At 34.4% G+C, this 14,677-nt stretch overlaps 3 protein-coding genes across 9 annotated transcripts in view; 2 read left to right on the plus strand and 1 right to left on the minus strand.

Annotated features, from left to right (window-relative positions):
* The first annotated feature begins 175 nt into the window (after positions 1–175).
* On the plus strand, positions 176–3,910 carry LOC145944478 (angiotensin-converting enzyme-like). Of its 3 annotated transcripts, none has more exons than XM_083052825.1 (10): positions 176–397; positions 1,217–1,484; positions 1,629–1,757; positions 1,999–2,111; positions 2,239–2,427; positions 2,492–2,759; positions 2,829–2,937; positions 3,016–3,401; positions 3,484–3,630; positions 3,745–3,910. In XM_083052825.1, the coding sequence occupies exons 2-10, from the start codon at positions 1,237–1,239 to the stop codon at positions 3,908–3,910; spliced, it is 1,755 nt and encodes a 584-aa protein (XP_082908951.1). In that variant the 5' UTR covers positions 176–397; positions 1,217–1,236. The 3 variants fall into 3 exon arrangements, with proteins under 3 accessions (XP_082908951.1, XP_082908952.1, XP_082908950.1); XM_083052826.1 differs by lacking the exon at positions 176–397 and adding an exon at positions 644–727; XM_083052824.1 differs by lacking the exon at positions 176–397 and adding an exon at positions 868–997.
* On the minus strand, positions 2,490–8,282 carry D12 (YEATS domain containing 2 homolog D12). Of its 3 annotated transcripts, XM_083052823.1 has the most exons (7): positions 7,971–8,282; positions 7,729–7,874; positions 4,492–7,508; positions 4,321–4,394; positions 3,734–4,229; positions 3,507–3,650; positions 2,490–3,358 (listed from the first exon to the last, which is right to left on the minus strand). In XM_083052823.1, exons 2-5 carry the CDS (start codon positions 7,823–7,825, stop codon positions 4,097–4,099), a joined length of 3,321 nt encoding a protein of 1,106 aa, XP_082908949.1. In that variant the 5' UTR covers positions 7,826–7,874; positions 7,971–8,282; the 3' UTR covers positions 2,490–3,358; positions 3,507–3,650; positions 3,734–4,096. The 3 variants fall into 3 exon arrangements, with proteins under 3 accessions (XP_082908949.1, XP_082908948.1, XP_082908947.1); XM_083052822.1 differs by lacking the exon at positions 3,507–3,650; XM_083052821.1 differs by having other exon boundaries at positions 2,490–3,650.
* Positions 8,283–8,387: 105 nt separating this feature from the next.
* The window catches only part of LOC145944907 (venom acid phosphatase Acph-1-like), a 48,760-nt gene continuing 42,470 nt past the window's right edge, over positions 8,388–14,677 (plus strand). For 2 of the 3 annotated variants that reach the window (XM_083053594.1, XM_083053600.1), the window contains exons 1-6: positions 8,388–8,459; positions 9,186–9,296; positions 9,498–9,580; positions 9,675–9,731; positions 10,509–10,873; positions 11,164–11,210. The gene's annotated coding sequence lies outside the window, so the exon portion shown is untranslated. The remainder of the gene's footprint in view (positions 8,460–9,185; positions 9,297–9,497; positions 9,581–9,674; positions 9,732–10,508; positions 10,874–11,163; positions 11,211–14,677) is intronic. The other variant, XM_083053595.1, reaches the window with a different exon arrangement.

The following is a 14,677-nucleotide window of genomic DNA, read 5'->3' on the forward strand; positions in this document are numbered from 1 at the left end:
TTCGGTGCGCGGAGTGGGGGCAGGTGGTGGGGGCTGGGTGGTGGGGGGTTGCGCGCGCCACCACGCAGCCCCCACCATTCTCCCCACCATCCAGCCCCCACTCCGCGCACCGAATTCCGACGCGCGCCGCGCGCTGACGCAACGCAGCGCCACTTAAAGGTTAAAAGTCGAACGCGCCGCGCACATCGACACGCGCTCTAATCGCTCTAATATTATATATTCTATGGTAAATTGGCAACACTGATGACAGCTGGTCACGTGATTGCAAGGTTAGACTAGGCGGGCCCACTTCCGTCTGATACCGGAAATGTACGTGATGTTTCACAAGACTGCGAAAATGTTTTCGTACTTATGCGATTGCATAATAATATTAATAAAGAATCATAATATAAAAAAGGTAATGTTATTCAATTGTATCATCTTCTATGATCATTTATAGATTTTATAGAATTATTAAACGATTTGTTTTCTAACACATATCTTTTGTTGTACATGTAAAATTTCTTTTTAATATTTTTTTAAAATTCGTGCGCATATATATAAAACTTTGTTGTATATATATATATATATATGTCGGCACTTTCGTAAAGCTGCACTTGAAATCTCATTTTCTCAGAATAGAAAAGTAAATGAGAAGCAGAGTGTTTATCTTTTGGTACAATGGGATGATTGAAACGAGAAACGGGAGATTGTAATGAAAAGCAATTTGCTGTAGAATAAACAACGCGTAGGTTTCTTGATTAAATATATCTCCCTGTCACCTAGAGAAAACACGAAGAACGGCGCAAATGCGAGCAGAAAATGTTCGAATTGATCTTCGAATACGCGGAGATAAATAAAAGCTTCCGCTTTTTTCGCGAAAGGATTAATTCTTTCTGATAACGCGACTTTATCGTATCGTAAAATATGACAATTGATTCGCTGCGTTCGCAAAATACATTCTTCCTTTTCTTCGTCGTATGTGTCGTTCTTCGTATCAGCGATGCTGTCTCAAAAAGTACAGTGATTACATTATAGAAAAGTGTTTGTGTGGATACAAAAATTATATTTTGATCAGTCCTTGAATTATATCGTCTTATAGAAATTCATATTTTTTTAAAATATACGTACCAAATAAATATTAAAATAATTCACAATTTTTTATTCAATTTACGTGTTAATTTTTATAAAATTGATAATAATTATAATAATTCGTATTTATCTCTCTCACATACAGCGCAAGACATTAATTACGGAATGCTCGATCGGATGAATAACGAATTCGAATTACTGAATCGAGCGATCGCTAATTTAGAATGGCAAACCTTCAAAAATCGTTCCAGTGTACCGTCAGAAGTGTATATGCTATTTGTCCAATTAAAGCTAAATCGAAGAAATGGATGGTGCGCAAAATTTATGGACCTTCGAGATAGCGGAGTTATCGTGAATCCAAAATTGCTACGCTTTTTATGCAAAGGGCCAAAATATACCAATGAAATGGCAAGGTATAATAAAGATTTTGACAATTAAAATTATAATATAAATTAATAAATATTAAAAATTTTGTTAAATTTAACTCTAAATTTTTTAATGTATTTTTATTTCGCGTCCATTTTTTGCCCATAAAATCAATCTTTTACTTATTATAGGAAGATTACTGTTATCAAGGAATTATTGTCATCCATATACAGTTCTGCACAGATTTGCAAAATTGAAGATTATAAACGAAAATGTTATAACGATGAATTAGATGTGACAAAATTAATGGCGACTTCAAGGTATATTCAAAATACATTATCTAAATTATTAATCGTTAAAGGACGAGAAGCTAATTTTTAGATTCCATAGGGATAGCTTATTTTTTGTAGTATAACACTTTAATGCATATATGAAAATTATAAATAAAAATCATAAAGTCATGAAAAAACTTTAGCATCCTTTAAAGATTAAACAGATATATTGTACTGTATTGTCATATGATCTTTATCGAGTAACTCCTGAACATTTATATTTGTTTAGGAACGAAAGAGAATTACGTTGGATTTGGACTGCTTGGAGAAATCGCATGAGTTATACAAAGGAACTTTTTAGACAATTAGTTGATCTCCAAAATACTGCTGCACGAAAGAATGGTATAATATACATAAATTTTAAAACAATTTAGGTTAAAACAATATTTTAAAATTTAAAACAATAAGAAAAATGAGCAACACAGAGATGATGTTTTTAATAATAATTAAATCTTACTGTGTATGCAAGGCTACGCTGATATCGGAGAATATTGGAGGGAGGAGTTTGAGATTCCAGATTTGGAGAGCATGTTCGAAGAAATGTATCAACGAGTCAAGCCATTATATCGTCTTCTTCACGCTGTCGTGAGATTTCATCTCTCGAGATTGTATCCGGATGTTGTTGATGTGTCTCAGCCAATTCCCGCTCATTTGTTAGGTAAATCAAGTTTTGTCAATCAAAACAACAGACGCATCATTTTCTTAATCGATACTTCTTACAGGTAACTTGTGGTCGCAAAGTTGGGAAGCGTTGATCGACGTGATATTTCCAAATTACACCACGATTATGACGAATTTAACAAACTCAATGATACAACAAAATTATAATGTCATTAAAATGATAAAAAAGGCAAATGATTTTTATGTGTCTCTCGGCTTTCCGTCCTTGACGCCAGAATTTTGGAAAAACTCTATCTTCGAACAAGAAATGGATAGGAGATCCAGCTGTCACGCAACTGCTGTCAACATGTACAATAAGAATGACTTCAGGTATTTCTACGACAATAAATTATATGTTATAAAATTAATGCAATATTAATCAATTGTGCTTTATTTTAGAATGATCGCATGTTTAGAGACGAAGCCAGAAGATTTTAACGTTATTTATCACGAGATTGGTCATATACAGTATTATATGGCATATCAGAATCAATCATCTTTTTTTAAGGTATTAAAAAATTCCTTAAGTCTCAAATATATATATATATATATATATATATATATATAAAACGAATTATTTGTTTAGAATGGAATCAATAGTGCTTTCCACGAATCAATAGGCGATGCTATTTCGTACGGTGCAATTTCCTTTCGACATATGCGACGTCTGGGATTAATACGTAATGCATTCGTCAGTTCGTCCGAGACTAATTCGCGTTCGCAGAATTCATTAGAAATGGCTATCCTTCTGAGACAAGCTCTGCTTAAAATACCACAACTGTCCAGCGGATTGATAATAGAAAAATGGAGATGGTCCGTCTTCTCCGGCAAGACGAAACCTTCGCGATACAACACATCCTGGTGGACTTTGCATCGTCGATACATGGGTGTCATGCCGCCGTCACCGAGATCCGAGAAATTCTTCGATCCTATGGCAAAATTTCATGTCGCTCACAGTGTACCTTATGCCGGGTAAGTTCGAGTGATTTTGATATAAGAAACGTGCGCAATGGTGCTAATAAATGATTTAATATAAATGATTTAATATTAATAGATATTTTCTGGGAAACTTCCTACAAGTTCAATTATTCCAAGGAATGTGCGAGGCATCCTTGGGTCTGACAGTTGGTTCCACGGCATTCAATTTACCTCTTCACAAATGTGACATTTATAGATCGAGGGATGCGGGAAAGTTGTTGAGGTCGGTAAATAGCACCAATTCTTACATAAAATGATAAATTTAATTTTCTCAAAAGTAGTTAAATTAAAAATGAATGTATGTAAAGAAAGCGGTTTTAGCTTACTTCACTTCCAGGTCGACGATGAAACTTGGAAGTAGCGCGGACTGGAGACACGCACTACGCGTGATAACAGGATATTCCGAGTATCGTGTGGAGCCACTCTTAGCTTATTACGAACCAGTTCGTGAATGGTTACAACGTGAAGTCGAGCGTCATAAAATTCCAGTTGGTTGGAACTGAGACGAGTAAATTATCTTGAACTGCTTCTTCATAATAGTCTTCAAGTAAGTTTGCGTGCACTTAATTTGTTTTAATTCATCCTGTTTGCAGATGTAGTCTGCATTCAAGTAGCACTACACCGAATTCGTTATATTCCATAGTCCGGTCTGTAATTAGGCGATTGCTTGCTCATTCACGCCCGTGTCGTCACGAGCTAGACGATTTTCTTGTACTCGATGATTGTTGTATCGAACCTAGACCTTCGTTCGTGAAAATGTCGAATTCCTCTCTACTCATGAGAGCGTTGCGAACGTCGTTCAGCGTAATGACCTTGGGACATCTGCGAAACATAAAAAAATGTAATGCAGGACAGCTAATAATACCATGTAATAATGTCGTATAACAAGACGTATAAAAAACAGATTAATTACTCATTTCCGCTATTTCTTTCCCAAGCTTTCGTCAACGACATTCGAGTTAGATCCTCCACGAAACATTCGACAACCTGGAAAGACACGACATTTTGACAATGACACAACGTAACATTTATTTTATATCTTAAAGAGAATAAGTATATAATTTGCATAAGAAATAATCTTTACCCGCATCATTACGCGACTAGCTGCACTATACAAAACACCAGGAACAATCTCTTCCGGTCGGATCTTGACGCCGATATCTCGCGCGGTATCGCATACAAAATTGTGGAATGGCAACAAGTTTTCATCAAGTTCAAGCGGTATTAATTTAGAATCGGTTGAAGACTCGCCACTTCGATTATCGCCGTTTTTTCTCCGATCAATCGTGATCGTCCTACACGAATTCTCCTCGATCCTTTCGATGTCGATCTCTTCGTCCTCGATGCAGGCATCTGACCGATGACTAGACTCTTCCTGGCAGGTTTGCAGCCACTTTTGCAACGCGACTGATTCCGTACACGTGGCCGGGATTGCGGTGGATGTCGTAGTGTCGGGTAGCTTCTTCGTATCGCTCATCGTGATCGTTTCCGATATGCCGGAGGCGTTTCGACTCGGCGTGTAGCCGTGCAATCTCGCCCACAACATGATCTCCTTGACGCTCCATAGTCGATCGGACGGTATCAGCTTCTCTGCTTTTCGCAGAAAACATCTTCTGATCGTCTTGGCGCGATACCACTCCAGCGCACGTTGTTTGCCGATGTTGTACGCGAAGTATTCCTCCTCGCTGCAACACGCGTAAGGATGCATCGACTTGTACTCGGGATCCCGGGCGTCCCGGGTGATAATCGGCAATCGTCGTACGATAAATCGTATCAACGCTTCCGGGTCGACGATACTCGCTTCGTCGATCGAGTGCAGAGTCGCCTCGTACAATTCCCTCTTGCTTTGTATCTTGTATCTGTCTTTGCCCAACGTGATCTTTACTCGCTGCATCGTCGTCCTGTCCTCCGGTCTCGTTTTTGGCACGAATTCCTGCTTGACGGTCGAAGAAACGGTTCCTTTCATCGCCTCGGCGAGATTGTAATTATATCGTGGATCGTGTGAGTCTGCTATCTTCAAGGTCGGCACGTTCTCGTCCACATTCAGCAGGAAATTATTAGTGTTTTTCAACACAAGTACAGCAGATTTCTTGTCGCTGCCATCCTGTCCTGGGTTCGTCTTCGCGTTGGATAGCTTCTTCAGGATGCTTATGGTCTGAGGAATGCGGACGTTCAATTTCGCAATGTTGCCGTCTTTCGCGATGGAAAGTTTCACGTCGCTATCGACGAGCTTCTTCGAGTTCTCGTTTGATTTCGATGACAGAATATTTGTCACGTCCACCGGAATCGATTTTGCATCTTTCAAAAGCAGCATACGCCTATTGCCTGACGACGCAAATATATTCAGCGGCGGTATGGAGATTTGTAGAGGTTTCAAATGTGAATTTGCAGTATTCGAGAAACTCGCGGTTTTCTGCAAACTGTTAAACCGCTCGAGCGAGACGTCAGACGATTTGCAAAAGCCGTTGGTCAATAGTGTGTCTTTAGTCGTGATATTCTCCGTAATTTTAGAAGTATCGCTGTTTTTCGTGTTTCTTGCTTGTAAAGATTTATTCGAATCGAGCGACGATAAATTCTTTTGACTATTTCTCTCCTGAAATGCTGTGTCGACTTGCAAATTATTTTCCGGTACGGTTGAAGTCGCCAAAGACTGATAACTACTGGAAGACTGAATGTCACCATTAAATCTAGGTGATGTAATTTGTACATCGTCAAGTTTCTCTTCCTTATCGCCAACTGCCGATGAATTGGTCGCGAGAGCGCAGTCACTTTCCAGAAAATGTTCTATAGTTATGTTTCCTTCTCTTTCGATACAATGATTAGAATTTAAATACTGTGTGTTCACATAATTATGATCATGCTTAATGTAATAACTTATTTTATCTAGATTAGATTCATTCTTGTTGTTGTATATGTTCATGGTTGTATTATTAAATTCAACTTTTACATTTTTCAATTTCTCGGTTGACATTAAATCCAATGATAGATTAGGCTGTTCGTGTGTTTCTGAATTAATTATTTCTTCCTTCACTCGAATTTCTTCTAAAGTGTTCATCCGCATAGTTTCCACAGATTTCACTGTAGATTGTTTATGAGTAAACTTGGAATCACTATCATTGCAAGATTCTATTTTTATAGATGCGTTGTTAAAGGAAGATTGAATAGATTCATTCCTATTATTCTGTTCGAAATTACGTGACTCTGTATGAATCCATATGTCGACCAAAGTCTCTGAGCCTAGTGTTTGCAATCCTGTGTAAGTGCGATCCAATTTCAGATGGTGAATAATGTCTACGGGTTTATTGAGAACATTTTTGAAATGTAACTGTACTCTAACAGGAAACTCGCCCCATCCACGTCTGCACAGATGAAACGGGTACGACGTGACCTCGACGACGTCATTTGGACGGTAACTAGGATGTAGGAAGAACCTCACCTTACTGACGAAAATACTGATGCTAGCACTTTCATCTTCGTCGCTGCGCACGTATATTGTCCACTTATGACTAGACGCGTCTTCTCGCCAATCCGGTGGGATCCACTTGGATATGTTACCGACAACAATACGTTTACGGACTTTGTGGCTATTGCCGCGCGACGGACCCGTCTTCGCTGGCACACTACTCTTCGGTGGTATGTAACGGGGCACTTTACGAGGTCGAGATTCTTCGTCTGGCAGTTTTCTCTTCTCACCTTGCAACGCAACATATTTGTTCGTGTTTTCTTCGGTTTTAAGTGCGCTACCGGCCGCAGTTAGTGCATATGATGCAAGAGATTCGTCATTGCACAAAAATCGAGGATCTGTAGATGTCGATGGCACTGCAAGATCTGTACAATGAACAGACTTAGGATATTTTCCGAGTAATGGTTTGATCGCAGGATGAATTCTTGTTTGTTTCGATGTCTCTGCGGCTTGAGGAATTTGACACTGTTTGCGATTGTAAAAATTAGTAATTATGACATAGCGCAAGAGATGAAAAGTCTTCAGGGCTTTATGCAATCTTTCTTGTATTTGCAAGATTTCTTTCTCCTTCAAATCGATTTCCTTTGCAAATTCCTTCTCCACTATCGCAATTATTTTTCTTGCTGTAGTGTTTCTTGCTAAGAGAGAAAAAAGAAAATATATTAGTTAGATACAAATACTAGTGCGTATACTATAGTACAACTATTTCATAAATTTATTAATAAATTTATTAAAAGTTCAATTTTTGTTCGATTCAATTATATTTATTATCTATTAATTTATTCAATTATATTTATTATCTATTAATTTATTAAGAAATGATGTTAAGAAATGATGTGAGAATATTAATATGTTTACCATTTTCCTCGTAAATTTTCTGTTGAACTTGATCGTTGGAAATTGTGGAAACATAATCAGGATCCTGATCGTTCAGCGATTCTTCAGGAGCACTCATTTATCGCGTTTACTTGCTTTTACGAAGAGGACAAAAGTCATTTCAAAACCTGAGGTTACGTTTAATTAGGTTAGTTAATGTGGTATTTAAAGTAAGACCGATATTAAACAATAATTTCCTCGATATAAAATTAGATATAATATACCTCTTTTCTGTCACTCAATAGTCGAGTATTCGCAGAACTATCATCTAGATTATATCGCTTTTATAAACGTGTAGGAAAATGTCAACTGGAATTCGTGTAAAAAGGTTAGAGTCAACGTGGTTTCACTTGTGCTATTAGAGAGCGATTTAAATTAAACGGCGAATTTCTCTTAACTAAAAAAATACTAGTGTTCATCCGAGAACACAAGATAACTTATGCACCTGTCGAGATATCAAAACCGATAATAATAAAATTTTAACCACATCATTACACTCCGATCGCAGATGGAACACAAGCGTCGCGTATCGCGCCATTTTGTAGTCTTTCGAGACATCGAGATATCGAGATATCGAACTGTCGCGTGCGATAGTGAATATATCGAGTTTCGCGCTTCCTCCGTGCTCATTGACCCTGTGACGTCATTCCGGAATCGGTTGCGAAACGCTGGTAGCTAACGCGGCACAGATTGACTCTCAACATATTTAATTAGTCATAATTGAAATCATAATTTTAATAACTTTCGCTTTGCGTAGTACGTAAATTCAACGTTCGGCGTATCATTGTTTACGCGGGGTCGCGTTGTTGCCATTCGCGCGGCGACACTCGACATATGTAAACAGCGACGCGATGCGCTCTGTATGTTAGGTTACGCGTTATCTTTCGAACCGCGATTGCGAGAAGTATTATGTGGGACCGTTCTCTGACAATGAGTGACTAGTGAATATCATTTAACGCAATTATATTCGTGCATATTAAGCAACTCGCAAGTGTATCGAGGGGATGATTTTCTCTTTCGAAGCAAATATCTCGCTCGCTTTATTCACGCGAAGTAGGTATATATTGACGCATACCGTATCAAGTCGGTAACGAAATAAACGTCGTAAGCGCGGGACGGTTTCTATATCGCGGCGCATTTAAATTGGTAAGTAAATCCTATTTAATCATTTTCGAGACTATTTGTTCCTCCATTATTGTGCGCATTATTACTGCGCATGCAAAGTTAGTCTTTCGAGATATCGAGATATCGCGATCGTGAATATCGAGCTTCTCCCGCGTTATCTTCCCATAATAGAGTGCGCGTTGCTTGCTATTAAAGTAACGTCGAAAATGTCGCGCGCTCATTAATTATATTCGAGTATGATAAGTGCGGGCGTAATTATATGTAATTAACTGTTTTTGTGAGTGCTCGCTTAATTGTAATTAATTGTTTTCTAGTGAGAGTCACGAAGGAGCGACAGTGGTGAAATAAGGGAGAAAAAAGAGACGCCTTTAGGCGACAGAGTGACATTAGTCGGTGGAAACACTTAGGTGCAACAACCTTAGTGTGTGAGTATTTATTATTTGTTTATTTTAATTGTAATAAAATTTATAAGTTGTATTAAATCAAAATTTAAAATTATTTAACTATATATTTCTACTTGATATTGTACGCATGGAAAATAAAATCCAATGCGTACAGTAATAATTTTCTAGAGTGTTAATTATTTTGGATACTGCTACAATTTAAATTTTATTTGTATGTTATAGATCAACGTAAGTGACAACCTTGACAATCTGAGAGGAGGAGGAGGTCTGGGAGAGACACCAGGCACTGGCGGAGCAATCATGGGGTGAGTATTTATTATTACATATAATTCAACTACTATTAAATAAAAATTTATAAAATTATTTAATTATAATTTGTATATTATTTGTATGTTATAGATCAACGTAGCTTCAATCCAATCAACTCCGCTGTTGCACATCGAGTATTACATCTCGGTGAGTGAAAAACTATTTTATTACAGGTAACGGTTTTGTAATGATTAGATTGTGTGGCGATATGTAAATTTAGATTGTAGATTTTGTAGACTGTAGATTTTTCCGTTACCTTAAAATGGATGAATTACAAGAGATTAAGAATGTGATCAAGATTATGATGAATATTACAGTTTAAAAAAAGGCTAAGAAACATTTTTAGAATACATAGTATATTTAACCTAATTTATTTTATAAAGAACACACTAACAATTATTAATTATGTGATTATAAATTGTAAATAATTATTAAATAATTATAACTTGTTATTATTATAATGTATACATATATTTTATATTATATAATATATTATATAATATTTTGTAATTCATTCATTCAAGTTGATTGTTAATTTGATTTTATATTAGTTAAAACAAAATTGTATTAAAATAACTGAGCTATAATAAATATTTTGCGGATATTTTATCTCGACTAAAAGAAAAAATAATAGCGATATAAAAAACATTAAGAATTTGGCGATATAACAAAAATTTGCAGAAAATTTACTATAATATCTTAGAGAGACTTTTTAATATGAATTTTATGCACGTTACTTAAATTCATTTTTTATATTTTTGTAATCCATTAGTCGCGTAATTCCGCAAAAATAAACACAAGTCGCGTTAATTGTAAGCCGCGAACAGAATAAAATTGATTATCGAGTTTTCATCGATTCGTAATAAAGAATGTATAATATTTTTTTATATAATATTAATTTATTAATATTAATATTCATTGAAGAGGGAATGTGTTATCGGCATTATAGAATAGTAATTACTAACAAATGGCGATAATAATGAAGCACATACAGTGTGCTCGATATCGCCATAAAATTGAGCAAATTGATTGACAACACCAAGCATCAACACAATAAGACACAATCGAATAAGATGCAAAGTATCACGCGCTTAAATGCGGGAGTTTCGTGCAAAATATCGCGCGTTTAATGCGGGAGTTCCGTGCAAAGTATCGCGCGTTTAGTGCGGGAGTGTCGTTTAAAGTATAGCGCGTTGTAAATCAAAGGACATTGACAACGAACATTCCTGACCAATCTTAGAGGAGGAATAGGCCTAGGAGATATCGGGCGTCAGCGGAGCAACATTAGGGTAAATATTTATTATTTGTATAATATTTATTATATAAATTGCGTATAATTTAATTCCTATATTTGAATGATTTAAATAAGAGAAAACTAGAAAAAAATCTTTTTTATATACATATAAAAGTTTATATTAAAAAAATAGTTTTTACAAATTTTTTAAAGTTATTTAATTATATATTTGTTGATTATTGTACGCGTTGAATATAAAAATCAATAGGTACAATGATAATTTTTATATAGAAATAACATTATTTTGAATGCTGCTATAATTTGAATTTCATTTGTATGTTACAGATCAACGTAGCTTCGATGCAGTCAACTCCGCTGTCGCGCATCGATTGGTGAGTGAACCATTATTTTATTAAGGTAACGGATTTGTAAAAATTAGATTATGTAGATGTAGATTTAGATTTAGATTGTAAACTGTAGATAGTTCCGTTACCTCAAAATGGATGGATTACAATAAATTAGGATAAAAATTTCTGTATAAAGAAAGGAAAAGGAGACTGAAAACACATTTTAAAATATATTTATATAATACATATTTAATTTAATTTATTTGATGAAAGAACACACTAATGTATATTAATTGTATATGTGATTTTAAATTATATAAATAATTATATAATTATAATAATTTATAATAATTTATCATTATAATAATTTATCATTATTATGCACCAGTTTTATTCCAATTCTTTGTAGTCCATTCATTCATCTTGATCGATAACTTGTCTTTAATTAAAGCAAAGTTAGAATAAATTTATATATTGTCAATCATAAAATTAATCTAGCACTCTTTTGTACTGAAGCATATTTACCATTAAAAACATTGAAATATCCAACAATATATAAGAAATCATTTTTATATTTTTTGTACATAAGAGGGGTGCTATTATAAAATTTGAATTGTGATAATATATATATTTTTCTTTATATTTTTTTCATATATATATCTTTCTTCATATTTTTAATTCTTTCCTGTCTTGTTATATTTTTGAATGAAAAAAAATATTTCAAATTTACTTACATTTGTTTATCTAATCTTGACAATAATATATAATTTTATTCAACTCACATGGTTATTACTTATATACTTTATAACGACGCGAAACCTATAGTTCATATAATCCGAGCAACGCAGTTTGCATCAAAATCTGCGATGCGCACCAATATCGAAACATTTAAGTTGCAACACTTCTATTATGTAAGCTTGTTTTCCTGGCAAAGCTATATCAACAGCAGCAAACCTTTGCATTTTTAATAATAATGAACAAATAACAAATAAATCTCTTTCATATTTTTTATTCTCGAACTGAAGAGATTATTTTATTAATGTTTTCTCATATTTTTAAACGCGCTCTTTTATTTTTTAATAAGCTCTATTCATTAGAAGCGATAATTAATTTGTTCGAAATTTTAGGGTCGCGATTTAGATACCATAACGTTAGGTCATGTCATGACATGTCTTTTTAAAATATTTTTTAATTGAACTCTGAAGATCAATTTATTAGTGGTTCTCCATATTTTTAAAGGAGCTCTTTTATTTTTTAATAATCTTGTATATTTCGATAGTACATTGTTTGCAGAAAATTTTGGTACCAAGCAGACACAAGTGTACAAAATCTTTTATTTAATATACATAATATAAGAATGCGCCGCATAGGGTCCGCGGCGACATAGACCCATATTCTGGATCTTTCTTTATCGATAAAAGAAGATCCAGAATATGGGCCATTGTGTCGACATTTAATATTTTAAGACAAGCCAGAAATCCATCGAAATATACGAGCGATGAATTTTTGGATAGTCTTTAAATATTAAAAATCGACACTAGGTCGCCGTGGACACTATGCGGCGCACATTTATAATATGTATATTAAATAAAAGAATTTGTACGCTGGTGTTTGTTTGATACCAAAATATTTTGCAAACAATGTACTATCAAAATATACAAGAGATAAATTTTCGGCTTGTCTTAAAATATTAAAATTCTACACTATGTCTCCTCGGACCCTATGCGGCGCATTTTTATATTAAGTATATTAAATAAAAAAATGTGTACGCCGGTGTCTGCTTGGTACTAAAATATTCTGCAAACAATGTACTATCGAAATATATAAGCGATGAATTTTTGGCTCGCCTTTATATATTCAAAATCGATACTTTGTTGCTGCGGATCCTAAAATGCGCTTCATAAATTATGTATATTAAATAAAAGAATTTGTACGCTGGTGTCTTCTTGGTACCAAAATATTCTGCAAACAATAAACTATCAAAATATATATAAGCGATGAATTTTTGGCTTGTTTTGCATTGTTTGCATAATATTTTCGTACCATGTAGACATTAGCGTACTTTTTTTATTAAATATACATAATATAAAAATGCGCCGCATAGGGTCCGCGGCGACATAGTGTCGACTTTTAATATTTTAAGACGAGTTAATAATTCATTAATTCAGAAATAGTATATATCGCTAGTGGTAAATATAAATTTAAATTGGTAGACTTAAATTCGACGTAACTAGCAAAAGTTTATTCAATTATGTTCACAACGTTTCGACCATTTGGTTGTGGTCCTTATCAAGTGAAAAACACTATAACAAAGGATTGACAAGTAATTTTTACATTTAAAACGCATATAAAAAATAAAATAAAACTGAAATTACAAAAGAACTTACTTAATTAATAAACGATGTGGTGGTTAAATTATAAATATATAAATCTAAATCATCTAAGTAATAAAATGTAAATAGAGACAATCACAGAAAACACGTCTCATAGCTGTGATGATCAGTCAACAACTAAATTAACAGTCAAAAAGATGTTTATACGACCTTTATAATTTTATCATAAATATTTGTCAGATTTTCTGTGTCTTGTTGCAAATTAATTGTATTGTCATGCTTCTTAATCAAAAACATTTCAGCAATCTCTCTCTTTCTTATATGTTTTTCGTTATGCAAGATGATCGGTGATGTCCAGTTGAATTCGTGTCCAAATTCACATTTATGTTTACTAATTACGGAGTGATTAGTCACATGCAATTTTATGTTATTAAAATGTTCTTTAACTCTCGTGCATAAATGCCTCTTTGTTTGGCCAATATAAGACGCATCACAATCCTTGCAATCAATCTTATAAACTACATTAGTTCGAACCTCGTTACTTAATTTGTCTTTTCCGCGCTTAATTAACGTATTTAATTTCTTAGGTAGGCTGTAGACGACATTTATGTTCACTTTTTTAAGTGAACGTTTAATATCATCACTAACACCTTCAACGTATGGAAGCGGAATAACACGTGCTTTTTTTCTCCACAGTCATTCGTAGAGGGAATAAACTTATAACTAATTGGTATAGGAAACCTACATGTTCAGGCAGATACATAAACTTTTTTTCGGGTCACCCAATCAAATATAAAATTAATACCATCTATAATTTAATAGACCACGCAATTTTACTATCTGATGATCAATTTCACCGGGCTAATATTGAGACTGTCAAAAATATTTTAATCAATAATAGTTTTCCTAAACACCTTATCAATAAATATGTAAATAGAAGAATCAACTTTTTAAAAAATGACGGCAACGATAGTTTTCTTGAATCTGTTAATAGTACTCTGCGTTGATACCACTGCTTAAAAGCACGTGTTATTCCGCTTCCATACGTTGAAGGTGTTAGTGATGATATTAAACGTTCACTTAAAAAAGTGAACATAAATGTCGTCTACAGCCTACCTAAGAAATTAAATACGTTAATTAAGCGCGGAAAAGAAGTACTCTGCGTTGATACCACTGCTT

This window comes from Prenolepis imparis, unplaced genomic scaffold, assembly GCF_030444845.1.
Source record: "Prenolepis imparis isolate NDT839.2.m4 unplaced genomic scaffold, iyPreImpa1.0 SCAF_13, whole genome shotgun sequence".
Lineage (NCBI taxonomy): Eukaryota > Metazoa > Arthropoda > Insecta > Hymenoptera > Formicidae > Prenolepis > Prenolepis imparis.

Bases quoted from the DNA above. Each gene is read 5' to 3' on its own strand.
- LOC145944478 (XM_083052824.1), top strand. From the start codon at position 907: ATGACAATTGATTCGCTGCGTTCGCAAAATACATTCTTCCTTTTCTTC. The intron at 998-1,216 runs GTACAGTGATTA...TCTCACATACAG, and splicing joins CAGCGATGCTGTCTCAAAAA to CGCAAGACATTAATTACGGA. The intron at 3,631-3,744 runs GTCGGTAAATAG...CTTCACTTCCAG, and splicing joins GATGCGGGAAAGTTGTTGAG to GTCGACGATGAAACTTGGAA.
- D12 (XM_083052822.1), bottom strand. From the start codon at position 7,825: ATGAGTGCTCCTGAAGAATCGCTGAACGATCAGGATCCTGATTATGTT. The intron at 4,395-4,491 runs GTAAAGATTATT...GTGTCTTTCCAG, and splicing joins CTAGTCGCGTAATGATGCGG to GTTGTCGAATGTTTCGTGGA. The intron at 4,230-4,320 runs GTAATTAATCTG...TATGTTTCGCAG, and splicing joins GAAAGAAATAGCGGAAATGA to ATGTCCCAAGGTCATTACGC.